Source organism: Salmo salar, chromosome ssa01, assembly GCF_905237065.1.
Source record: "Salmo salar chromosome ssa01, Ssal_v3.1, whole genome shotgun sequence".
Taxonomy (NCBI): Eukaryota; Metazoa; Chordata; class Actinopteri; order Salmoniformes; family Salmonidae; genus Salmo; species Salmo salar.
Window position 1 is genome coordinate 25,821,309 of NC_059442.1, and position 26,166 is coordinate 25,847,474.

At 43.6% G+C, this 26,166-nt stretch overlaps 1 protein-coding gene across 6 annotated transcripts in view; it reads right to left on the reverse strand.

Moving 5' to 3' along the window:
- LOC106586878 (formin-1) overlaps positions 1-26,166 on the reverse strand; it is a 97,650-nt gene that overhangs the window by 57,016 nt on the left and 14,468 nt on the right. For 4 of the 6 annotated variants that reach the window (XM_045715748.1, XM_045715753.1, XM_045715739.1 and 1 more), the window contains exons 3-5: positions 16,378-16,541; positions 4,240-4,360; positions 538-599 (exon numbers count right to left, since the gene is read on the reverse strand). In XM_045715748.1, coding sequence (XP_045571704.1) covers positions 538-599; positions 4,240-4,360; positions 16,378-16,541 — 347 coding nt within the window. Of the gene's footprint in view, positions 1-537; positions 600-4,239; positions 4,361-4,688; positions 7,784-16,377; positions 16,542-26,166 lie in introns of those variants that run through there. The other 2 variants (XR_006769274.1, XM_045715731.1) reach the window with 2 other exon arrangements.

Genomic DNA, 26,166 nt, shown 5'->3' on the forward strand with positions numbered 1-26,166 from the left:
TTCAAACAGAGTCCAACACATTTGATCATTTCTATGCTGATAAAACCTGGGGACTGACAACAGTGTTATGCCACAGAGGTGTGTCAATTACTGAGATGCTTTAGTTGAAATGACCATGTGAAGGAGTCAAAAGATGACACCAGACCCACTTTGACATACAGTTTTGAATAAGCCCAACAGGTGAGGCTAATAACATTTAGATAGAGACTAAAGGCTGTAAGTGTTCTATGGTGATGAAGAGAAGTGTTAACTACACTATGGGACAAGCTCAGACATCAAGCGTGGAAAGTCCAGTCACTAAAGACAAGGGTTGGCTTTGCTTCTGTGGTTGATTGGTGACATCTAGTGTCTCTGAAGAAAACTGCAGTTGCCTGGGTTCCCTAACTATAAGTTACTTTGTTATTACATTCCAGGAGGACATGGTGAGGTGACTACATCTGCAAACCTCTCTCTCTCTCTTCATTGAAACAAACCCCAGTGCTGAAACCAGTAGGAACTATATGTAGTGAACTGCTTCGAACAAGGAGATTAACTTACATGTACTTTCTCCACCTCCTCTTTGCATTCTCTCTTCAGCTGTAAGAGGGCAGCCTGGTGCTCTGTGAGCGTAAAGAGCACAGACACTTACTGTAGGACACCATAATGTAATAAATATTTCTACATAAATACAATTACACAGCATATGACCATCTCAAATGTCACATTAGTTTGAAGGATTATTTTAATGTCTGCCAGAGATGACACTTTCAAAAGCCACCAAATTTACTGGCCATTCATGAGATAATTTACTCTGTGATCATACATTAACTAGTAAAATAGTGACATGCACACAAGATTAACCTATCATTGCAGGGGTAACTAATATGGCAGTAAAACATCATCCTCTCCTCTTCCATATTACGCTAGGCTGATGTTGAGAGACAAAAGAGACATGCCTTTGTCTCGACGGACCACTTGAAGAACAATAAAGGACATGAATCTACTTTTTAAGACAACAGTAACATCTGACAACAGTTACTGTAGGGTGGATCAGTTACAGCTATGCCAGTAAAAGCGCCTATTTAGGAAACTAAACCAACCTGTTTTTAATGTCCTTGCTGGTACCGTGAAAGATATTGAATTTTCAAAGACTGCTTTATTTATGTTGCCTCGTTATCCCACAATAAACTATAGTAATATATAGTTTATAAGGACAACATACACTGAGAGTGAAAAACATTAAGAACACCTTCCTAATATTGAGTTGCACCCCTCCTTTTGCCCTCAAAACAGCCTCAGTTCGTCGGGGCATGGACTTTACAAGATGTCGAAAGTGTTCCACAGGGATGCTGGCCCATGTTGACCCGAGTGCTTCCCACAGTTGTGTCAAGTTGGCTGAATGTCCTTTGGGTGGTGGACCATTCTTGATACACATGGGAGACTGTTGAGTGTGAAGAACCCAGCAGAGTTGCAGTTCTTGACATAAACCGGTACACCTGGCACCTACTACTATACCCCGTTCAAAGGCACTTCAATTTATAATATTTTAATGTTTTGTACACTCAGTGTATGTGAGAATAACAATGTCTTCGACAACCACATCAAAATAGTTGTTTTTTTCATCTAATTGTGCAGTGAACTATATAAAGAGCTTCTGGCAGTATGAACAAGTTAGCACACTCAGCAGTAAAGCTATTTGCGCTAAGCAATCTGTTGTAGAGGGGGTATCACAGTATGCTTGTTTGGTGTTTTAAAGTATGTAACTGTAGCCATGGTTTTAGAATAAGAAATCTATATTTTATACTGAAAAATCTATATAAATGCAACATGTAAAGTGTTGGTCCCATGTTTCATGAGCTGAAATAAAAGTTCCCAGAAATGTTCCATACTCACAAAAATATTATTTTGTAAAAAAAATGACACAAATATGTTTACATCCCTGTTAGTGAGCATGTCTCTTTGCCAAGATAATCCATCCACCTGACAGGTGTGGCATATCAATAAGATGATTAAACAACATGATCATTACACAGGTGCACCTTCCGCTGGGGACAATAAAGGGCCACTCTAAAATGTGCCGTTTTGCCACACAACACAATGCCACAGATGTCTGAAGTTTTCAGGGAGCGTGCAAAATTGGAATGCTGACTGCAGGAATGTCCACCAGAGCTGTTGCCAGAGAATGTAATGTTAATTTCTCTACCAACGTCGCTTTAGAGAATTTGGCAGTACGTCCAACCAGCCTCACAAGCGCAGACCATGTGTAACAACACCAGCCCAGGACCTCCACATCCGGTTTCTTCGCCTGCGCGATCGTCTGAGACCAGCCACCCGGACAGTTGATGAAACTGTGGGTTTGCACAAGCGAATAGTTTCTGCACAAACTGTCAGCAAGCGTCTTAGGGACGCTCATCTGTGTGCTTGTCGTCCTCACCATGGTTTCGTAACTGACTTCAGTGGGCAAATGCTCGCCTTCGATGGCCACTGGCACGCTGGAGAAGTGTGCTCTTCATGGATGAATCCCGGTTTCAACTGTACCGGGTAGATGGCACAGTGTGCATGGCTTTGTGTTGGCGAGCGGTTTACTGATGTCAATGTTGTGAACAGAGTGCCCCATGGTGGAGGTGGGGTTATGCTATGGGCAGGCATTAGCTACAGACAATGAACACAATTGCATTTTATCGATGGCAATTTGAATGCACAGAGATACCGTGACGAGATCCTGAGTCCCATTGTCGTGCCATTCATCTGCTGCCCTTCCCTCATGTTTCAGCATCATAATGCATGGCCCAATGTCGCAAGGATCTGTACACAATTCCTGGAAGCTGAAAATGTCCCAGTTCTTCCATGGCCTGCATACTCACCAGACATGTCATCCATTGAGCATGTTAGGGATGCTCTCAACTCTATGAGAAGGAAATGTCTCGCACTACATGAGGAAAATGGTGGTCACACTAGATACTGACTGGTTTTCTGATCCACGCCCCTACTTAAAAAAAAAGATATCTGTATTCCCAGTCATGTGAAATCCATAAATTAGGGCTTAATGAATTTATTTCAAATTACAGATTTCCTTCTATGAACTGTAACTCAGTAAAATCTTTGAAATTGTTAAATGTTGCATTTATATTTTTGTTCAGTATATAATCATAAACATGCAATGTGTATCTGAGACTTTTATTATGGCATTGCAATATGTATTTTATGTTGGGACTTCTGAAAATACCCTTCCCAGACTCACCTGCACGTGAGGAGGAATTCACATGAGAGATGATGTGTGACAGATAAGTGAAGATGTAACCTGTTGTGCCCCTAAAGTTTGTGTTACTGCTACTTGGAATGATTAAACTATAGAAAATAACTTAATGGTAACCAGACTCTTTATCATCGGGCCCTTCGGGGTAAACAATAGATAGTTAAGTAAAATAATTAGGGTTACACAAGCAGTTTGAACAAACCAACAATGCTGTTTCAAGGCTAAAATTCTGAGAGAGTGAAAGCACGAGAGTTAATGGTAATGGTGTGTGTGTGGGTGCGTGCCTACAGCATGGATGTGCGCACACACACACACACACACACACACACACACACACACACACACACACGTAAACATGTTTTCCTCCACCTTCCAAACTCCATGAGATGGCCTGATATAGCTGCCACATACTTGCTCTGCTCCAGTACAGCAGGTTTTCTGCAACCAACACATTAAGATAAATGAACTTCTCCCTGTAATGTAATCAGATCAGCCTATTTAGAGTCCTCCGTGCCTTTACCCTATTTATGTGAGTATTCTTCTTCAAAGAGAGACATGCTGAGAGAATGGCAGGCTGCCCACCCCCAGCCTATCCCCAAACTACCTCCCAAAGCTCCACTATACTGTGTGATTCTACCAGACGTCTCAACAGACAGCAGCATTACTGTGGAGGGAAGGTTTCAGTGCGTTCCTGCTTTAAATGGATTTAAGGTTATTTTACACCCCGTCACTGGGATTAGCTGGCTCTGTAGATACCAGCAGGGCTGCACTACATGTTTGTGTCACCTCTCAATTAGACTAAATAGACCGATTATGTAAGGAGAGCGCCTGCCCTGGATAAAACAGGGAGGAGGCACTCAGTTTATTTTTGTTAAGACTATCTTGTCTTGTGAGAATTAGTTAAGGAAGACAACAGCATACATGCATTTCTAACAGGACATTGTATGAGACTTTAGATGCGGTGTAGAGTAAGTGGAGAGCTCCAGGATGGCGCAGGTCCTTACCTGCCTCGGTGTACCTGAGCCCCACCTTCTCCTCCTCATCCTTGGGCTTGGGCGGGGGCCAGATGGCCTGGAGCCGCCCGGGGGTCCGGTCCTCACTGTCTGTAGGGGAGGTGACCTCAGACTGGGAGGAAAGACAGCAGATCATTCCTCAATTAACACAGAACATACAGACTTACAGAACAGTTGGTGCCCAGGATAAGAGTATCTGCAATCTGACTGAAAAGTCAACATGTGATAAGACATGAGAACATCTCAAATCAAGATCATGACCAAAACTAATACCCTACTGTCCTGTCTGCCTTGCAGGTCACAACAAAACACAACATACACTTCAAATGGCTCTGCATTCCTACATTTCAAAACCTTGATGATCTGAGAACAAACAAACAATAGGGTTCTATAAAATACAGAAGGAATAAACCTTTGAGTTAGACACAAACAGTACATACTTTAGACTCTGCTGGAGCTTTTTGCTCACTGCTGGGAGACTTGGAGGTTCTCTCAAAGATGGATTTCAGCAGGTCCTTCTCACTTTTATTTCTTTTCTTGACAGCCTCTAAATCCACAGGATCCGCTGTATCCCTTTTAGCAGGTTTGGAGCTGAAGAGACTATTAAAAGTGTTTAATGTTGTGTCTGAGGCTTTCCTGCTGTCTGCTGGTGGGGTGGTGGGGATCAGATCTGGACCCTTGTCTGTCGCCCCCTTCTCCCCCCTCTCAGGCTCCCTGTCTCTGAGCTCTAGCAGTGAGTCCGGCTTGTCCTCGGCCTTGGTCCCGTCAAGGTTGAGCAGCTGGCTGAGCTGCCCCAGGAGATTACCCTTGGTCTCAGACACATGTTTGGGCTCTGGACGTTTCTTGGGGGTGCGGCTACTGGAGGTGATCTGCTCAGGGAAGTTATTGGCTTTGTTGACGGTCTTCTTCAGGCTCAGAAGGGCCAGGTCAGCATCTCTCTGTTTGATCTCAGACACTGTCTCCCTTTCCTCCCCCACAGCCCCTTTCTTCAGAACCCGCAGTCCACTGAACAGGGCAGGCAGCTGGAAGGAGGGGGCATGGGAGGAGACTGTGCCACTGGAGGGGGAGGCGGAGGGTGAGTCTTTGTCGGGCCTCCTTTTGACAGGCATGTCGCCTTGGCCCCTGGGTGAGACAGAGACAGGAGTGGCACTTGGCTGGCTGTCAGTTGGGGACTCTCCAGGAACACGCGACACGGACAGACCAGTCCTTAAAATACCTTTTCTCACTTCAGTGTCAGGCTGCTTCTCCAGGCTAGGATAAGATGTCTCTGCTGCTTCAGGTGGCTTTGACTCAGAGAGGGTGGAGGGGGAGTCCAGGCAGTGGACATGATCTTTATGCTCCTCAGTTCCAGTGTTTTCCCCCAAAATCTCCTTCCTCTGTCCAGAATCTTGGTCTTCTGGCTGTCCTGACTGCAAGGCAGTGTCGTCTGCTGCTTCCTCTGATGTCTGGGGTTCAGAGGTGAGAGACAAGTTAAGAGGTGAAGCCACTGCAGAGTTGTCTCCAGCACACATGTCAGTAAGGCCCAAAACCTCCTGGCTGGTGCTGACGCCTTTGGCTACTTTGTGGTGATGATGGCTGGACCCCTTTGAACCCATGGCTGCTGCATCCACACCCACCTCCACAGGCCTGGGATCAGTGTAGAGGTCGGTGCTGCAGCCGTCTCCAGGCACTTGTGTTTTGGAGACAGAGGAGAGCAGTCCAAGATCTGTCCCACTGTTAGATCTGCCCATAAACCTCGCAGAGTACAGAACAGAGGTGTTTTTGAGGGATCCCTCCACAAGACTATGTGGCTTAAACACAGGCAGCTTTAAGTCTGTCTCAATGGCACCTCTCACTGGGCCAACGGGTGGTAGCTGACCCTTGTTATCATCGAAAACTGCCACAGTCCACTGGTCATCGTCAGGTGGGAAGGACATTCCAGGGGCGTCATGCTTGTCCGATTGGCTGAGGCTGCTGATCCCCTCCTCATCTTCCATCTCTGTGTCGCTACAGATCTCCACCATTGTATCGTCAGGTGGGAAGGAAATTCTAGGGGCGTCATGCTTGTCCGATTGGCTGAGGCTGCTGATCCCCTCCTCATCTTCCATCTCTGTGTCGCTACAGATCTCCACCATTGTAACCTGGACCAGACCTGGGTCGGCCGGGGAAACAGACACCTGGCCTGCGTTAGGAGAGGTCACAAAGCTACTGGACTCATTCTCCCATGATTCTATCCTGTCCTCAGTATAAAGGAAGGTGGCCTCTCTTTTATGAAGTACCACACTCATACCCCTCACATCACTGATAACATCCAGGGCACTTTGATCACTGACCCCTGTGAGATCGTTCTCTTCATCAGACAGGGTCCTGAAAGCCGTCAGCACCGCAGTCTCTCCCGCCAGCCTCTGAGGCTCAGTCTTGTCCCCACGTGTAAACATAGTGGATATCTTATTGCGGAACAAATTGGATTGCTGCTTCCCCTGACCCTCAGAGCTATTACTTACACTGTCCATTTTCACAGAGCCCTTAACTGCACTGTAGCATGTACTTCGGGCAGGGAACTCTGGGTCGGCAGGTAGCCTAGCGTTAAGAGCGTTGGGCCAGTAACCAAAAGGTTGCTGGTTTGATTCCCTGAGCCGACTAGGTGAAAAATCAGTTGATTTGCCCCTTGAGCAAGGTATTTAACCCTAATTGCTCCTGTAAGTCACTCTGGATAAGAGTGTCTACTAAATTACTAAAATGTAACTTCTAGTCAGCCAGCCAGGTAGAAAGGCTAGCCCAGCACAGTGTGTCCATTCAGAGTGTCACAAAAGGCTCATCTTTACACCTCCAGCTGTGTAACCTGCCAAGCTGTGTTCCACTTCTACTGGTTCCAATGAACAAAAGGCCTTTGTGAGGACAAATCCCCTAGCTCTTCTTACCCTCTCCAGGAGGGCTCCAGCTATAACCCCTGCTATCCTGTAATCCCGTTTGGCAACACAAAACCTTGCTGTGCTGTGTATAGACAACTTTCTTCAATCACAAACAGCCTCTACTCTACATTAAATGTCACAGACACATTTTCCAGAGTTTCAGAACTTCCAGTTTTGTAGAGCAGAATTCCAATGACGTGCCCGGTCACGTCAAACTGTTCAGAGGCAGGAAGCATGTCCCGGAATAATCTCCCTGGGAATCCAGGAGAAACAAATTCTCAGTTTCTCAGGAAAACAACGGAACAAGTTATTTGAATTTGGCCCGGAAGGTTCCACTTCTCCTCTCCTTCCGTATGTGTAGGTACAGAGACCTGAGTCAGAGCTACTGTCCGAGTTGCCCTCCTGGCATGGTTCTTTCCCCTCTCCCCCTGTGTGTATATGTGTACAGAAGATCTCTGTGTTCCTGAGAAAAGCCTCCAGGTTGGAAAAGAATGCGGCACACTGGTCTATCCGGTCTGGCCCCGCCTCCCCCCGCCCTGTCTGGGAGGGAACTGTGGCAGCAGGCAGCACAGGTGTCCGGTTACTTCTTCTTACTTCCGCAAAATGGCAGCCATGGGTAGCTGGAGCTCTCTGTTGATTAGCCCTGTGCTCTCTGAGTGCAGTGTAAGAGTGGGGCTGCTAGCTAGTTAGCTAGCTAATCTCCTGATGGTCAGGTGGACCGCAGGGGAGATCCAGCCCTGTGTTACTCTGCTCTTTGCTCTCTGTACTATTACAGCATAGGGCTTAAGCTGTAGTGATTAGTCAGTTTGCTGCTGCTGCCCAGCCCTGACCAACACTGCAATCTTGTGCCGTCAGTAGCTCCGCTAACGTCAAGGGGCTAACGCTGCTACAGTTTGGTGAGAGGAAAATAAGTATTGATTTCTTCATCTCAGAGTGTGAATATCGTTAGATAAGATTTGTCTTGACACTAAATCATAAACTGCAAACATACATATCATCACACAGGTTTTCTAGTACAGTGAGTTTATATTGAGTGTACACAGACAAGCAACACTACAATATGTATAGTCTACAAAACCTGCTGCTTCAAAGAGGTACGATGGGTTCAACAATCTATCTAGCACCATGCAACTTTTATTTGAACACAATGTGCACTACCACTTGACAGATTTTAGCACAAAACAGAGCACAGAGGCCTGAAAAGTACTTGGTGAAATTAGGGCTGCTTGGTCATTTAACTTTCAGAGGGTACCCATAGTTGGCCTTAGCAGCCAATGTTCACTGCATTCCTTCAGACATAGGAATATTAAGAATTACCAATGGTTGTCAATGTGATTTAGAGCCCCATACCAAACCAGACATGCAGTTTGTGTTCAAAGACAAAAACATGCCATTAATAACAAAGCTCTGTAAATATTAATAATATATTAGATACTCATATTTGTAATGTATTAGAAAATACTATTATTGTACTTAAACATTATTTCTGATCTTCTAGAGTTTAAAACAAATCCACAGATAGTCAGTCAGGGGCTGTCAAGCCTGTAGCGAGGCTTATTATGTAATCAAATCAATAGCATTGGTGTTTAATTTACTAAGTGTAAATCCATCAGCTAGCCACATAGCCAGGCCTCAGCATGACTTACCCTGTATTGAAGGGCTGAGAGGAGCTGAGTCACAGTGACAGTAAGGAGGTTCTTCTTTAAATCTCCCACTGACTACAACTAGTGATTTTAGGACAGTATCAAATCACAATACATATTTGTTTACCTTTATTTAACTAGGCAAGTCAGTTAAGAACAAATTCTTATTTTCAATGACGGCCTAGGAACAGTGGGTTAACTGCCTTGTTCTGGAGCAGAACGACAGATTTTGTACCTTGTCAGCTCGGTGATTCGATCTTGCGACCTTTCAGTTACTAGTCCAACGCTCTAACCACTAGGCTACGCTGCCGCCCGGCGATGTCTATAGACCCTATTCTGTGGATTACATACTGCGCATAGAATCGTGAGAATCCTAATACGTATCGTATCAGGACCTAAGTATCATGAAAATATTGCATCATGAGGTCGCTGGCAATTCCCAGCCCTAGCCACAACTACTGTACAATGTTTGAAAAGCAGTCTATCAATCAAGTAACAAGTGACTTGAAAAACAAGTCACCCCAATGGATGCCATGGCATTTAAGTCACCATAATGGACGCTATGACTACAATGCCAGCATAGGCCACACCACACATGAGTATGTGGGTATCTTCATGTTGAGACAGTCTACCACTAGTCTAGAGGTAAAACCAGAGACAGGTTACTTTTGTTATGATATGCTACAACAAAGATCAGGGAGTGTCTTTTAATTAAACTATGCTATGTCACTCTGACACACAACCACACCCAAACCACACAATAATCTACCCTTCAAATCTAGTCAAATGGCATGATGGAATCTTGACAGACAGACACAGGAATTGTTAAGTTGTTACAATTTACAGTGCATTTGGAAAGTATTCAGACCCCTTGACTTTTTCCACATTTTGTTACATTACAGCCTTATTCTAAAATTGATTAAATAATTTTTTACATCATCAATCTACACACAATACCCCATAATGAGAAATCAAAAATAGGTTTTAGAAATTCTTGCAAATGTATAAAAAAACAAAAACAGAAATACCTTATTTACATACCGTAATTTCCGGACTATTAAGCGCACCTGAATATAAGCCTGAATTAAAAAATTTATTTTTATTTTGAACATAAATAAGCCGCACATGTCTATAAGCCGCAGGTGCCTACCGGTACATTGAAACAAATTAACTTTACACAGGCTTTAACGAAACACGGCTTGTAACAAAAATAAATAGGCTTTAACGAAACACGGCTTGTAACAAAAATAAATAGGCTTTAACGAAACGGCTTGTAACAAAAAAATAAAAAATTAGCAGTAAGCTTTAGTTGTCTTTTTGCACTGAGTCAATTCCTCACGCTGCTGTTTCCAACGTCTTATCATCGACTCATTAAGACCAAGCTCCCGTGCAGCAGCTCTATTTCCTTTTCCAACAGCCAGATCAATCGCCTTCAACTTGAAAACTGCATCATATTCATTTCTCCGTGTCTTTGCCATGATGAGGGTGACAAAATGACTACCGTAATCAGAATGATGGGAAGTTTGAGAGCGCTCGATTTAATCTAAACAGTAAACAAAAAACTTGTTTGACCTTAACCCGTTCGGCAATTTCATTGGTCTAATGAAAGCTTCATGCCACCAAAAAACTGAGCACGTCACAGAATGCGGGAAAAATCCATATATTAGCCACGTCATTGTTAACGCCGCGATGTTCAAAGCGTGGGAAAAATGTTGCGGCTTATAGTCCGGAATTTACGGTAAGTATTCAAACCCTTTGCTATGAGACTCGAAATTGAGCTCCGGTGCATCCTGTTTCCATTGATCATCCTTGAGATGTTCCTACAACAAATTCTATTGACTGGACAAGATTTGGAAAGGCACACATCTGTCTATATAAGGTCCCACAGTTGACAGTGCATGTCAGAGCGAAAACCAAGCCATGAGGTCGAAGGAATTGTCCGTAGAGCTCCGAGACAGGATTGTGTCGAGGCACAGGTCTGTGGAAGGGTACCAAAACATTTATGCTGCATTGAAGGTCCTCAAGAACACAGTGGCCTACATCATTTTAAAATGGAAGAAGTTTGGAACCACCAAAACTCTTCCTAAAGCTAGCCGTGGCCAAACTGAGCAATCGGGGGAGAAGGGCCTTGGTCAGGGAGGTGACAAAGAACCCGATGGTCACTCTGAGTGAGCGCCAGAGTTCATCTGTGGAGATGGGAGAACCTTCCAGAAGGAAGCATTCCACCTTTATCAGGCCTTTGAGAAACAGACACCTCACAAGTCCTCCACTGGCAGCTTCATTAAATAGTACCTGCAAAACACCAGTCTCAACGTCAACAGTGGAGGGGCCACTCCGGGATGCTGGCCTTCTAGGCAGAGTTCCTCTGTCCAGTGTCTGTGCTCTTTTGCCCATCTTAATCTTTTTTTATATTGGCCAGTCTGAGATATGGATTTTTCTTTGCAACTCTTTCTAGAAGGCCAGCATCCCGGAGTCACCTCTTCACTGTTCACTGTTCAAGTTGAGACTGGTGTTTTGCGGGTACTGTTTAATAAAGCTGCCAGTTGAGGACTTGTGAGACGTATGTTTCTCAAACTAGACACTCTAATGTACTTGTCCTCTTGCTCAGTTGTGCACCGGGGCCTCCCACTCCTCTTTCTAGTCTGGTTAGAGCCAGTTTGCGCTGTTCTGTGAAGGGAATAGTACACAGCATTGTATGAGATCTTCAGTTTCTTGGCAATTTCTCGCATGGAATAACCTTCATTTCTCAGAACAAGAACAGACTGACGAGTTTTCTGCCCATTTTGAGCCTGTAATCGAACCCACAAATGCTGATGCTCCAGATACTCAACTAAATCAAATTAAGTTTATTTGTCACATGCGCCGAATACAACCTTACAGTGAAATGCTTACTTACAGGCTCTAACCAATAGTGCAAATAAGGTGTTAGTTGAACAATAAGTAATTAAGAAATAATACAACAGTAAAAAGACAGGCTATATACAGTAGCGAGGCTATAAAAGTACACAATGCAAATAGTCCGGGTAGCCATTTGATTACCTGTTCAGGAGTCTTATGGCTTGGGGGTAAAAAGCCTTTTTGTCCAAGACTTGGCACTCCGGTACCGCTTGCCATGCGGTAGAAGAGAGAACAGTCTATGAATGGGGTGGCTGGGGTCTTTGCCAATTTTTAGGGCTTTCCTCTGACATCGCCTGGTGTAGAGGTCCTGGATGGCAGGCAGCTTAGCCCCAGTGATGTACTGGGCCGTACGCACTACCCTCTGTAGTGCCTTGTGGTCAGAGGCCGAGCAATTGCCGTACCAGGCAGTGATGCAACCAGTCAGGATGCTCTCAATGTTGCAGTTGTAGAACCTTTTGAGGATCTCAGGACCCATGCCAAATCTTTTTAGTTTCCTGAGGGGGAATAGGCTTTGTCGTGCCCTCTTCACGACTGTCTTGGTGTGTTTGGACCATTCTAGTTTGTTGTTGATGTGAACACCGAGGAACTTGAAGCTCTCAACCTGTTTGACTACAGCCCTGTCGATGAGAATGGGGGCGTGCTCGGTCCTCCTTTCCTGCAGTCCACAATCATCTCCTTAGTCTTGGTAACTTTGAGGAATAGGTTGTTATTCTGGCACCACACGGCCAGATCTCTGACCTCCTCCCTATTTGCTGTCTCGTCGTTGTCTGTGATCAGGCCTACCACTATTGTGTCGTCTGCAAACTTAATGATGGTGTTGGAGTCGTGCCTGGCCATGCAGTCGTGGGTGAACAGGGAGTACAGGAGGGGACTGAGCATGCACCCCTGTGGAGCTCCAGTGTTGAGGATCAGCGTGGCAGATGTGTTGCTACCTACCCTCACCACCTGGGGGCAGCCCGTCAGTAAGTCCAGGATCCAGTTGCAGAGGGAGGTGTTTAGTCCCAGGATCCTTAGCTTAGTGGTGAGCTTTGAGGGTACTATGGTGTTGAATGCTGAGCTGTAGTCAATGAAAAGCATTCTCACATAACTGTTCCTTTTGTCCAGGTCGGAAAGGGCAGTGTGGAGTGCAATAGAGATTACATCATCTGTGGATCTGTATGCAAATTGGAGTGGGTCTAGGGTTTCTGGGATAATGGTGTTGATGTGAGCCATTACCAACCTTTCAAAGCACTTCATGGCTACGGACATGAGTGCTACGGGTCTGTAGTCATTTAGGCAGGTTGCCTTTGTGTTCTTGGGCAGAGGGACTATAGTCGTCTGCTTGAAACATGTTAGTATTACAGACTCAATCAGGGGCATGTTGAAAATGTCAGTGAAGACACCTGCCAGTTGGTCAGCACATGCCCGGAGCACACGTCCTGGTAATCCATCTGGCCCCGCAGCCTTGTGTAGGTCTTACTCACGTTGGCTATGGAGAGCGTGATCACACAGTCGTCCAGAACAGCTGATGCTCTCATGCATGCCTCGGTGTTGCTTGCCTCGAAGCGAGCATAGAAGTGATTTAGCTCGTCTGGTAGGCTCGTGTCACTGGGCAGCTCGCAGCTGTGCTTCCTTTGTAGTCTGTAATAGTTTGCAAGCCCTGCCACACAAGATGAGCGTCGGAGCCATTGTAGTATGATTCAATCTTAGCCCTGTATTGACGCTTTGCCTGTTTGATGGTTCATCGCAGGGCATAGCAGGATTTCTTATAAGCTTCCGGGTTAGAGTCCCGCACCTTGAAAGCGGCAGCTCTACCCTTTAGCTCAGTGCGAATGTTGCCTGTAATCCATGGCTTCTGGTTGGGGTATGCACGTACAGTCACTGTGGGGACGACGTCCTCAATGCACTTATTGATAAAGCCAGTGACTGATGTGGTGTACTCCTCAATGCCATCGGAAGAATCCCAGAATATATTCCAGTCTGTGATAGCAAAACAGTCCTGTAGTTTAGCATCTGCTTCATCTGACCACTTTTTTATAGACCGAGTCACCGGTGCTTCCTGCTTTAATTTTTTCTTGTAAGCAGGAATCAGAAGGATAGAGTTGTGGTCGGATTTACCAAATGGAGGGCGAGGGAGAGCTTTGTATGCGTCTCTGTGTGGAGCACAGGTGACGTAGAATTTTTGTCCCTCGGGTTGCACATTTAACATGTTGATAGAAATTTGGTAGAACTGATTTAAGTTTCCCTGCATTAAAGTCTCTAGCCACTAGGAACGCCGCCTCTGGTTGAGTGGTTTCCTGTTTTCTTATTTCCTTATACAGCTGACTGAGTGTGGTCTTAGTGCCAGCATCCGTCTGTGGTGGTAAATAAACAGCCATGAAAAGTATAGCTGAAAACTCTCTAGGCAAGTAGTGTGGCCTGCAATTTATCACAATATACTCTACTTCAGGCGAGCAAAATCTAGAGACTTCCTTAGATTTCGTCCACCAGCTGTTGTTTACAAATAGACACAGACTGCCCCCCCTCGTCTTACCGGAGTGTGCTGTTCTATCTTGCCGGTGCAGCGTATATCCCGCTAGCTGAATATCCATGTCGTCATTCAGCCACGATTCCGTGAAACATAGGATATTACAGTTTTTGATGTCCCGTTGGTAAGACATTCGTGATCGTACCTCGATCAGTCGCCTTCTCCGGGTCCTGACCAGGCATCCGGCTCTTTGTCCTCTGTATCTGCGTCGCTTCCTCTTGCAAATAACGGGGATGCCGGTCCTGTGGGGTGTTTGGAGAATGTCTTGTGTGTCGTCTTTGATGTAGAAAAAATCTTCATCTAATCCGAGGTGAGTGATCGCTGTCCTGATATCCAGAAGCTCTTTTTTGCCGTACGATATGGTGGCAGAAACATTATGTACAAAATAAGTTACAAATAACGTGAAAAAAACACATAGTACCACAATTGGTTGGGCGCCCGTAAAACTGCTGCCATTTCTTCCGGCGAAATTTTACAACAAAGTCTAACTAGTCTAAAGAAGGCCAGTTTTCAGCTGTGCTAACATAATTGAAAAAGGGTTTTCTAATGACCAATTAGCCTTTTAAAATGATAAACTTGGATTAGCTAACACAACGTGCCATTGGAACACAGGAGTGATGGTTGCTGATAATGGGCCTCTGTACGCCTATATAGATATTCCATAAAAAATCTGCCAGCCGTTTCCAGCTACAATAGTCATTTACAACATTAACAATGTCTACACTGTATTTCTGATTAATTTGATGTTATTTTAATGGACAAAAAAATTGCTTTTCTTTCAAAAATAAGGAAATTTCTAAGTGACCCCAAACTTTTGAACGGTAGTGTATATGTGTATTAAAGTAGTAAAACGTTTAGTATTTGGTCCCATATTCCTAGCACGCAAAGATTACATCAAGCTTGTGACTCTACAAACTTGTTGGATGCATTGCTCTTTGTTTTGGTTGTGTCTCAGATTATTTTGTGCCCAATAGAAATGAAGGGTAAATAATGTATTGTGTAATTTGGAGTCACTTTTATTGTAAATAAGAATAGTATATGTTTGTAAACACTTCTACATTAATGTGGATGCTACCATGATTACGGATAGTCCTGAATGAATCTTGAATAATGATGAGTGAGAAAGTTGCAGATGCACAAATATTATCCCCCCCAAAAATGCTAACCTCCCCTGTTATTGTAATGGTGAGAGGTTAGCATGTTTTGTGGGTATGATATTTGTATGTCAGTAACTTTCTCACTCATTATTATTCACGATTCATTGCAGGAATCGGTTACAGCTTGAAGATTCTTTTTGAGTGGACAGCTTGATGACAATCAGTCAATATTTAGTTCACCCAGAAAATATACTTAGGTATCTGTTGATATCAAATACATTATCAAGCATTTCACACATATAGTCCAAAAACGGACTTTTAGCGGTCGGGAGTCTACAGCAACTTCCTATGAGAATAGGCTTTAGGTGAGGCAGGTGAACCTGTAGCTGTATTACTTCAACGTCATCTGACACTACCCTGCCTGCGACAAATGGCTGATGTTTGGATGGATGATTGGCTTCAGTAGTGAAAACACCTAGAGACACACTGTCACGCCCAGACCATAGAGAGCCTTTTTATTTCTCTATTTGGTTAGGTCAGGGTGTGCTTTGGGTGGGCATTCTAGATTATTGTATTTCTATGTTGGCCTGATATGGTTCCCAATCAGAGGCAGCTGTCTTTCGTTGTCTCTGATTGGGGATCATATTTAGGCAGCCTTTTCCCACTGGGTTTATGTGGGACGTAACACACACTGGACCTAGGTGAAGGGGTTAGTAGAGTAGCTAGAGTCAGTTCTGGGCTCTGAACCACCAAGGTCCACAGCACCACATCCCAGATCTCTTAATGTTAACGCAACTGGCGGAAATCATGATCAGGTGGTTTAGCACTTCAGTAGATTGGAGTACTCGTTGGCCTGGAGCCCTGAGGGAACAGCACTGTCATGCTACACTGCTCTGAAAGCAGATACGTAATGGAGTAGTAACCTTTATACAGTATCAATTAGGGCCAGAGGTGTTCCTGACCATGTGACCCACCTGACCAGGAAAAACTCTAGGGCCTAGTTACACCTTGGCCAGTTCTTTCCTGGTCAGGTCACATAACCCTAAGTATGATCTATTGCTGTTAGCTAAATGTGTGGGTGCAGCAGCTCTCACCGTGCACTCCAGTTGAGGGTAGTAGGGGGAATCTCCGATGATGTCATCCTCTGGGGGCGTGATCCTGAGGAAGTCCAGGTGATTGGGACGGGAGATACGGTTCAGGGAGTCCTGGGTCTGGGAGATGGCATCATCACCGTCCAGCATCCAGATATCGGCCTCCTCTACACACACACACACACACACAAACACACGTGCACACACGTAAACACACAATAATGAGTTGTTATTAAATGTAATAACAGGTGTATTAGGATAGACTGAAACACACCCTCTGTTAGGGAGGGATTTTACAGAGCAACAGAGCCAGCATGTTTCCTGAATGGATCAAGTGGGTGGAGGTAGAAAGCAGGCATCGTAGCTTTTAAAAACCAAAGATACAGAGCAAGCATATCTCTGCTGCAGGCTACATGTGTGTTTTTATATACTGCACATAGCTAGACTTCCTTCAGCCTGTGGACCGCCAACCGCCCTCTGATCTGAAACAAATGCCACTATAACCAATATGGATTTCTGTATATGAGTCAATGCATTGGCCATCGCAGGACTGTAACAAAGTACATTACCTAGGGAATGGTACTATGCTCTTCTCTAAAACAATTGGCTAAAGAAACCAGACCAACAGCATGTTTATGTTTGTTTTCACTCACTGTAACACATCTATTCTGTTGTCATGGATTGGAGAGCAGAGCAGCTAACATCTAGCCCACTCAGAGAGAGACTAAACCTGACTAAATCTGACTGGATAAGGCTATGTTCTGGCTAAACTATGGTGGAACAGAGCTGCAAGACTAGGGCTAATGTGAGTAGAGTCTCTCATCCATACCCTATTCCTATTCCAAGATAATCCTCAAACACATCCACTCCCTTCAGCCTACAGAGAAGGATGGATTCAGATTCATTTGGACTTTGTGATTCATAGCTCAGAGACAACCTCATTCATAGTCCATCACCCCTCCAGCCTATGAGCACAAATAATGTCAAGGGTAGGCTAGTATTGTGCACTCCCCAAAAACATAACACAACAGTGCATCTCACCCAAAAATACTGTCACATCCACATTGACACGTACACATATGCACACGTGGTACTCTCACACACAGCGAAAATACTTCCTGCATTGTTTGCCTTGGGTCTAAACATTTCACTTTTAGTCTACACCTGTTGTTTACAAAGCATGTGATGAATACAATTTGATTTGAGAAGCGCTGAAGTACGATAAAGACAGAGAGGTGGGGGAGAAAGAGAAATAGAGAAACAGCTCACAATGAACACACTGATGCTCAACAACCTCAATTCAGGGGTTTCTCATGCTGTAATACAACACCTTCCCAGGAGGGTCACACTGCCATCACTTCAACCTGTTGTTTAGATAAATAATAAGGTTAAAATGAGAGGTACACTGGTTTGCGAAAGTATTCACCCCCCTAGGCATTTTTCCTCTTTTGTTGCCTTACAACCTGGAATTAAAATGGATTTTGGGGGGGTTGTATCACTTGATTTACACAACACTTTGAAGATGCAAAATATGTTTTATTGTGAAACAAACAAGAAATAAGACAGAAAAACAGAACTTGAGCGTGCATAACTATTCACCCCCCCCCCAAAGTCAATACTTTGTAGAGCCACCTTTTGAAGCAATTACAGCTGCAAGTCTCTTGGGGTATGTCTCTATAAGCTTGGCACATCTAGCCACTGGGATTTTTGCCCATTCTTCAAGGCAAAACTGCTCCAGCTCCTTCAAGTTGGATGGGTTCCGCAGGTGTCACGTCCTGACCAGTAAAAGGGTTGTTTGTTATTGTAGTTTGGTCAGGGTGTGGCAGGGGGTGTTTGTTTAGTGTGTTTCGTTTTTTGGGGGGGCAATGTTCTATGTTAGTATATTTCTATGTCTGTCTATTTAGTCTATTTCTATGTTCAGGGTTTTTGGGTTTGGCCTTCAATTAGAAGCAGCTGTTCTTCGTTGCTTCTAATTGGAGGCCATATTTAAGTAAGGGGTTTTTGTCACTGTGTTTGTGGGTAGTTGTTCCATGTATAGCGTGTTGCCTTACAGGACTGTCTTCGTCGGTGTTTGTTATTTTGTTAAGTGTTCAAGTTTCCTTCTAAATAAAAGAAGATGAGTATACACATTCCCGCTGCGTTTTGGTCCACTTCATACGACGAACGTGACAGCAGGTGAACAGCAATATTTAAGTTATACCACAGATTCTCAATTGGATTGAGGTCTGGGCTTTGACTAGGCCATTCCAAGACATTTAAATGTTTCCCCTTAAATCACTCAAGTGTTGCTTTAGCAGTATGCTTATGACCATTGTCCTGCTGGAAGGTGAAACTCCATTCCAGTGTCAAATCTCTGGAAGACTGAAACAGGCTTCCCTCAAGAATTTCCCTGTATTTAGCGCCATCCATCATTCCTTCAATTCTGACCAGTTTCCCAGTCCCTGCCGATGAAAAACATCCCCAGAACATGATGCTGCCACCACCATGCTTCACTGTGGGGATGGGTTTGCGCCAGACATAGCATTTTCTCATTGTCTCATTTGACCAGAGTACCTTCTTCCATGTTTTGGGAGTCTCCCACATGCCTTTTGGTGAACACCAAACATGTTTATTATTTTTTTCTTTAAGCAGTAGCTTTTTGTCTGGCCACTCTTCCGTAAAGCCCAGCTCTGTGGAGTGTACGGCTTAAAGTGGTCCTATGGCCAGATACTCCAATCTCCACTGTGGAGCTTTGCAGCTCCTTCAGGGTTATCTTTGGTCTCTTTGTTGCCTCTCTGATTAATGCCATCCTTGCCTGGTCCGTGAGTTTTGGTGGGCGGCCCTCTCTTGGCAGGTTTGTTGTGGTGCCATTTTCTTTCCATTTTTTAATAATGGATTTAATGGTGCTCTGTGTGATGTTCAAAGATTCTGATATTTTTTTAGAACCCACCCTGATCTGTACTTCTCCACAACTTTGTCCCTGACCTGTTTAGAGAGCTCCTTGGTCTTCATGGTACCGCTTACTTGGTGGTGCCCCTTGCATAGTGGTGTTGCAGATCATTGGGCCTTTCAGAACAGGTGTATATATACCCGAGATCATGTGACAGATCATGTGACACTTAGATTGCGCACAGGTGGACTTTTTTTAAAACTAATTATGTGACTACTGAAGGTAATTGGTTGCACCAGATCTTATTTAGGGGCTTCATAGCAAAGGGGGTGAATACATATGCATGCACCACTTTTCCTTTTTTTAAATTGTTTTTAATTTTTTTAAACAAGTAATTTTTTTCATTTCACTTCACCAATTTGGACTATTTTGTGCATGTCCATTACATGAAATCCAAATAAAAATCTATTTAAATTACAGGTTGTAATGCAATAAAATAGGAAAAACTCCAAGGGGGATAATTACTTTTGCAAGGCACTGTATCTAACCTCATGCTGCATAAGATGCTCAACTCTCACACACTATTAGATCCCTTCTCTTTTGGGGTTGTTTCCACTCTCTAAAGCTCCTAAACACTATGATGGTGTTTCAAATCCTAATACTGTAAATGGGAGTCCGTCCTCTTATTGTATATTCCTGGCTCTTATATGGTGTTTATAAACTCCTCATTGGTCATTCCAAAAGTTCAAATGTACAGTAGTATGCTTGAACAAAGGACCCGAGAAAATATACTTCTGTGAAAATACAAATTAATACGTTTGTTCAGGATAATAATTATTGAGTACAAAATTACTTTTTCAGGACATGATTTTGAAGCTTCAAATGCTTTATATTTTCATTGCAAATTATCACAAGACAAAACAACAGGTCTTTCTCATTTGTATATTGATAAAGTAAGACAGTTTAAAGATTTGTAAGGTATTTCACTGGCTCCAGGTCATCTACAAGTCTCTGCTAGGTAAAGCCCCGCCTTATCTCAGCTCACTGGTCACCATAGCAGCACCCACCCGTAGCACGCACTCCAGCAGGTATATCTCACTGGTCACCCCCAAAGTCAATTCTTCCTTTGACCGCCTTTCCTTCCAGTTCACTGCTGCCAATGACTGGAACGAACTGCAAAAATCACTGAAGCTGGAGACTCATATCTCCCTCACTAGCTTTAAGCACCAGCTGTCAGAGCAGCTCACAGATCACTGCCTCTGTACATAGCCCATCTGTAAATAGCCCATCCAACTACCTCATCCCCATACTGTATTTATTTATCTTGCTCCTTTGTACCCCAGTATCTCTACTTGCACATTAATCTTCTGCACATCTACCATTCCAGTGTTTAATTGCTATATTGTAATTACTTCGCCACCATGGCCTATTTATTGCCTTACCTCCCTTATCCTACCTCATTTGCACATACTGTATATAGACTTTTCTACTGTATTATTGACTGTATGTTTGTTTATTCCATGTGTAACTCTCTGTGTTGTTGTATGTGTCGAACTGCTTTGCTTTATCTTGGCCAGGTCGCAGTTGCAAATGAGAACTTGTTCTCAACTAGCCTACCTGGTTAAATAAAGGTGAAAAATATATATAACAAATAAATGTATCATTTTAATATTCTCCAAAATCAACAGAAATATGGCAATTTATCTCACATTCGTGGAAACAAAACACAGACATTGACTACTAATGTTGCCAGTAGCACTTATACAAAACTTGTACAAAACTTCAGCCCATGGCTCAATGTAATCTACCGCTCATCCATTATGCTAATGTCTCTGACCTGAGACTTTATATTCAGATGATGGTACATTGCATGTAAGGTTGTTCAGATGGATTGAATCACAGTACAGTTGAGTTAGATTGTTGACAGTTCAGTTGGAATTTGTCTAATTCTTGTCTTGATTAGCTTTGGTTGGGACTGTCCAGCCGGTAGGTAACGTCGTATGTCTGCAGGGAGACATAAATAGCAAATAAATAGCAAATAATAACATGCAATAATGATAGTACATGAATGCACAATTAGGTTATCTAATGCTATAATATTAATAAATTGTAATATAAAAATATACAATTATTAAACAAATCAATAGCAATATGCATACGTGATTAAGCTATGCAAAATAGCAACAAGATAACAAAATTAATGTCAAAGTGGGATGCAAAAACATGTGGTGTGGTTGGCTAAATTGGCAGTGGCTATTTACTGTAGCATATAACATGTGGGTTACACATCAAACAATAGATTAAGCTCATAAAGCTAGTAGGCTTTCCAGCAGTATTAACTAAAAAGCAAACCTCAATTTGCATAAAAACAAGTGCACGAAAGGTTCAAACAATGACGTGTCAATTTACAACTAGAGTACATGAGCAAAAGTATGTGGACACCTGCTCATCGAACATCTCATTCCAAAACCATGGGCATTAATATGAAGTTGGTACCCCTTTCGCTTCTATAACAGCCTACACTCTTCTGGGAAGGCTTTCCACTAGATGTTTGAACATTGCTGCGGGGCTTCCATTCAGCCACAAGAGCATTAGTAAAGTCGGGCACTGATGTTGGGGGCGATTATGCCTGGCTCGCAGTCGGCGTTCCAATTCATTCCAAAAGTGTTCGATGGGGTTGAGGTCAGGCTCTGTGCAGGCCAGTCAAGCTCTTCCACACCAATCTCAACAAACCACTTCTGTATGGACCTCGCTTTGTGCATGGGGGCATTGTCATGCTGAAACAGGAAAGGGCCTTCCCCAAACTGTTGCCACAAAGTTTGAAGCGCAGAATCATCTACATTTACATTTAGCAGACGCTCTTGACATCTAGAATGTCATTGTATACTGTAGCCTTAAGATTTCCCTTCACTGGAACTAAGGGGCCATTAAATACACCCGCAGACCATTACTCTTCCTCCAACAAACTTTGAAGTTGGCACATGAGTCCGCAGGAGGGGAGTGCTGCCCTTTTATCAGCTCTTAACCAACCATGCTATTTTGTTTGTGTTTTCGTGTTGTTCTTATCTTGTTTTGTACATAATGTCTCTTATGACCGAAAAGAGCTTCTGGACATTTGAACTGCGATTACTCACCTCAGATTAGACAAAGAGTTTTTCGTCAATGAGACGGATGGGAGGGATATACTGCAGACACCCGACCAGGCCCAGATCCCTGTCATTCACTGAAGAAGGAAACTGAGATTTCGCAGAAAAAGATCAGGGTGCCTTGTGAGGATCAGGCGACAAGTGGCTAATCTGCCTTTGCCTTCTAGCTAACATTCAATCGCTGGAAAATAAATGGGACGAACTGAAAGCACGTATATACAACCAACGGGACATTAAAAACTTTAATATCTTATGTTTCACCGAGTCGTGGCTGAACAACGACATTAAGAACATACAGCTGGCAGGTTATACACTATATCAGCAGGATAGAACAGCAGCCTCTGGTAAGACACGGGGCGGGGGCCTATGCATTTATGTAAACAACAGCTGGTGCACGATATCTAAGGAAGTCTCAAGGTTTTGCTTGCCTGAGTTAGACAGGGCTGTAGTGGAGCAGGTTGAGAGCTTCAAGTTCCTTGGCGTCCACATCACCAACAAACTAACATGGTCCAAGCACACCAAGACAGTCGTGAAAAGGGCACGACAAAACCTATTCTCCCTCAGGAGACTGACGGGATAATCCTGTCAGGGTGCTCTTGATGGTGCAGCTGTAAAACCTTTCGAGGATGTGAGGACCCATGTCAAATCTTTTCAGTCTCGTGAGGGGGAATAGGTTTTGTCGTGCCCTCTCACGACTGTCTTGGTGTGCTTGGACCATGTCAGTTTGTTGGTGATGTGGACGCCAAGGAACTTGAAGCTCTCAACCTGCTCCACTACAGCCCTGTCGATGAGAATGGGGGCATGCTCAGTCCTCCTTTTGTCACGACACCTACGGAAGGAGACGCCCCTCCTCGCCCGCGCGGCACTCGGCGGTCGTCATCGCCGGCCGATTAGCTGCCATCGATTTATGTTTCACGTTCTGTTAGTTAGGCCTAGGTTAGTTGCGCACCTGTTTTGTGTTAGTTGTTAGTGGGGAGGGGTATTTAGGCTAGTTAGTTAGGTTTGTTGTTTGTGCGGGATTGTTCGTTTGTCAGGGTGTGTTTCATGTGGTTCTGTATATTGTGGAGTTACGCTATTCCTTTTGGGCTGCATCCCTGGTTACGTTCTTTTAAGGGTGGTGCGTTACTTTTGCACACCTTGCACTCCATACCTTGCATATTTTCCGTGTGGAAATTTTTATTAAATTCATTAACGGAATCTTTCTGTCTCCTGCACCTGACTCTTCGGAATCCACAAGCCACCCATTGTGACACCTTTTCCTCAAGTCCACAATCACCTCCTTTGTCTTGGTCACATTGAGGGAGAGGTTGTTGTCCTGGCACCACACTACCAGGTCTCTGACCTCCTCCCTATAGGCTGTCTCATCGTTATCTGTGATCAGGCCTACCACTGTTGTGTCGTCGCACATTTGTAGATAAATATTGACATTTTACTATCTCTAACACTTTTAATGTGCAAAAATGACAAATTAATTAGCGGTGATGGTGATTTCAGCGGGGGCTCAGTTTACCTCATGGTGCAGATCAGGCGCTGAGCCAATAGCCATAGACTTACAGTTGAAGTCGGAAGTTTACATACACTTAGGTTGGAGTCATTAAAACTCATTTTTCAACCACTCCACCAATTTCTTGTTAACAAACTATAGTTTTGGCAAGTCGGTTAGGACATCTACTGTGTGCATGACACAAGTAATTTTTCCAACAATTGTTTACAGACAGATTATTTCACTTATAATTCACTGTATCACAATTCCAGTGGGTCAGAAGTTTACATACACTAAGTTGACTGTGCCTTTAAACAGCTTGGTAAATTCCAGAAAATTATGTCATGGCTTTAGAAGCTTCTGATAGGCTAATTGACATAATATGAGTCAATTGGAGGTGTACCTATGGATGTATTTCAAGGCCTACCTTCAAACCCAGTTCCTCTTTGCTTGACATCTTGGGAAAATCAAAAGAAATCAGAAAAAACATTGTAGAAGTCTAGTTCATCCTTGGGAGCAATTTCCAAACGCCTGAAGGTACCACGACCATCTGTATAAACAATAGTATGCAAGTATAAACACCATGGGACCACGCAGCCGTCATACCGCTCAGGAAGGAGACGTGTTCTGTCTCCTAGAGGTGAACGTACTTTGGTGCGAAAAGTGCAAATCAATCCCAGAACAACAGCAAAGAACCTTGTGAAGATGCTGGAGGAAATAGGTAAAAGGTATCTATATCCACAGTAAAACGAGTCCTATATTGACATAACCTGAAAGGCCGCTCAGCAAGGAAGAAGCCACTGCTCCAAAACAGCAACTGCACATGGGAACAAAGATGGTACTTTTTGGAGAAATGTCCTCTGGTCTGATGAAACAAAAATAGAACTGTTTAGCCATAATGACCATCGTTATGTTTGGAGGAAAAAGGGGGAGGCTTGCAAGCTGAAGAATACCATCCCAACCGTGAAGCACGGGGGTAGCAGCATCATGTTGTGGGGGTGCTTTGCTGCAGGAGGGACTGGTGCACTGCACAAAATAGATGGCATCATGAGGCAGGATAATTATGTGGATATATTGAAGCAACATCTCAAGACATCAATCAGGAAGTTAAAGCTTGGTCACAAATGGGTCTTCCAAATGGACAATGACCCCAAGCATACTTCCAAAGTTGTGGCAAAATGGCTTAAGGACAACAAAGTCAAGGTATTGGAGTGGCCATCACAAAGCCCTGACCTCAATCCTATAGAAAATTTGTTGGCAGAACTGAAAATGCGTGTGCGAGCAAGGAGGCCTACAAACCTGACTCAGTTACACCAGCTCTGTCTGGAGGAATGGGCCAAAATTCACCCAACTTATTGTGGGAAGCTTGTGGAAGCCTACCCGAAGTGTTTGACCCAAGTCAAACAATTTAAAGGCAATGCTACTAAATACTAATTGAGTTTTTGTAAACTTCTGACCCACCGGGAATGTGATGAAAGAAATAAAAGCTGAAAAAATAATTCTCTCTACTATTATTCTGACATTTCACATTCTTAAAATAAAGTGGTGATCCTAACTGACCTAAGACAGGGAATCTTTACAAGGATTAAATGTCAGGAATTGTGAAAAACTGAGTTTCAATGTATTTGGCTGAGGCTTATGTAAACTTCCGACTTTAACTGTATAAGTCATTTTAGAGAATCCAGTTCAGAGGCCCAGCTGATGAGCTCCATCAGCAGTAGATGTTAGAATGGAAAATGAATATGTTTATGCAACAAATCGAATCGTATCGAAACGAATCGCGTCAATTTGTTCCTCTAATCAAACAGAATCCCACCAAATCGTTTGTAAATAAAACGTATTGAGTAGAGAATAGCACTCTTCCATCTTTTCATCCCTGAGATATTAAACATTTACTGACAATTGAGTTTTGAGACTAGTTTGACCACATCTATAGCTGTGACTACACGGCATATTCTGAGCTGAGGACACAGGCAGCAGTGTTAAAAATGCATTAAGAGAGCCACGTTGCCACCATCTGGACAGGAATAGGTAGAGAGGCTTTATGTCCCTGTAGACACACTCACTGCAGTGCAGCTCTGACTGGCTCTCTTGCCACCCTAAATACAAAGGTACACAATGAATTAACGCCATCATCAGGGGATCTTGTGTCTTCTTCTGAAATTATATGTATGCCAAAACATATTATAGACTTGAATCTATTCAACTTTTGTTTATTACACATATGAAAAACACAATACTAGTGCAATGAAAAATAATACACTTAAACAATTGAATCCATTTCACTATAATAA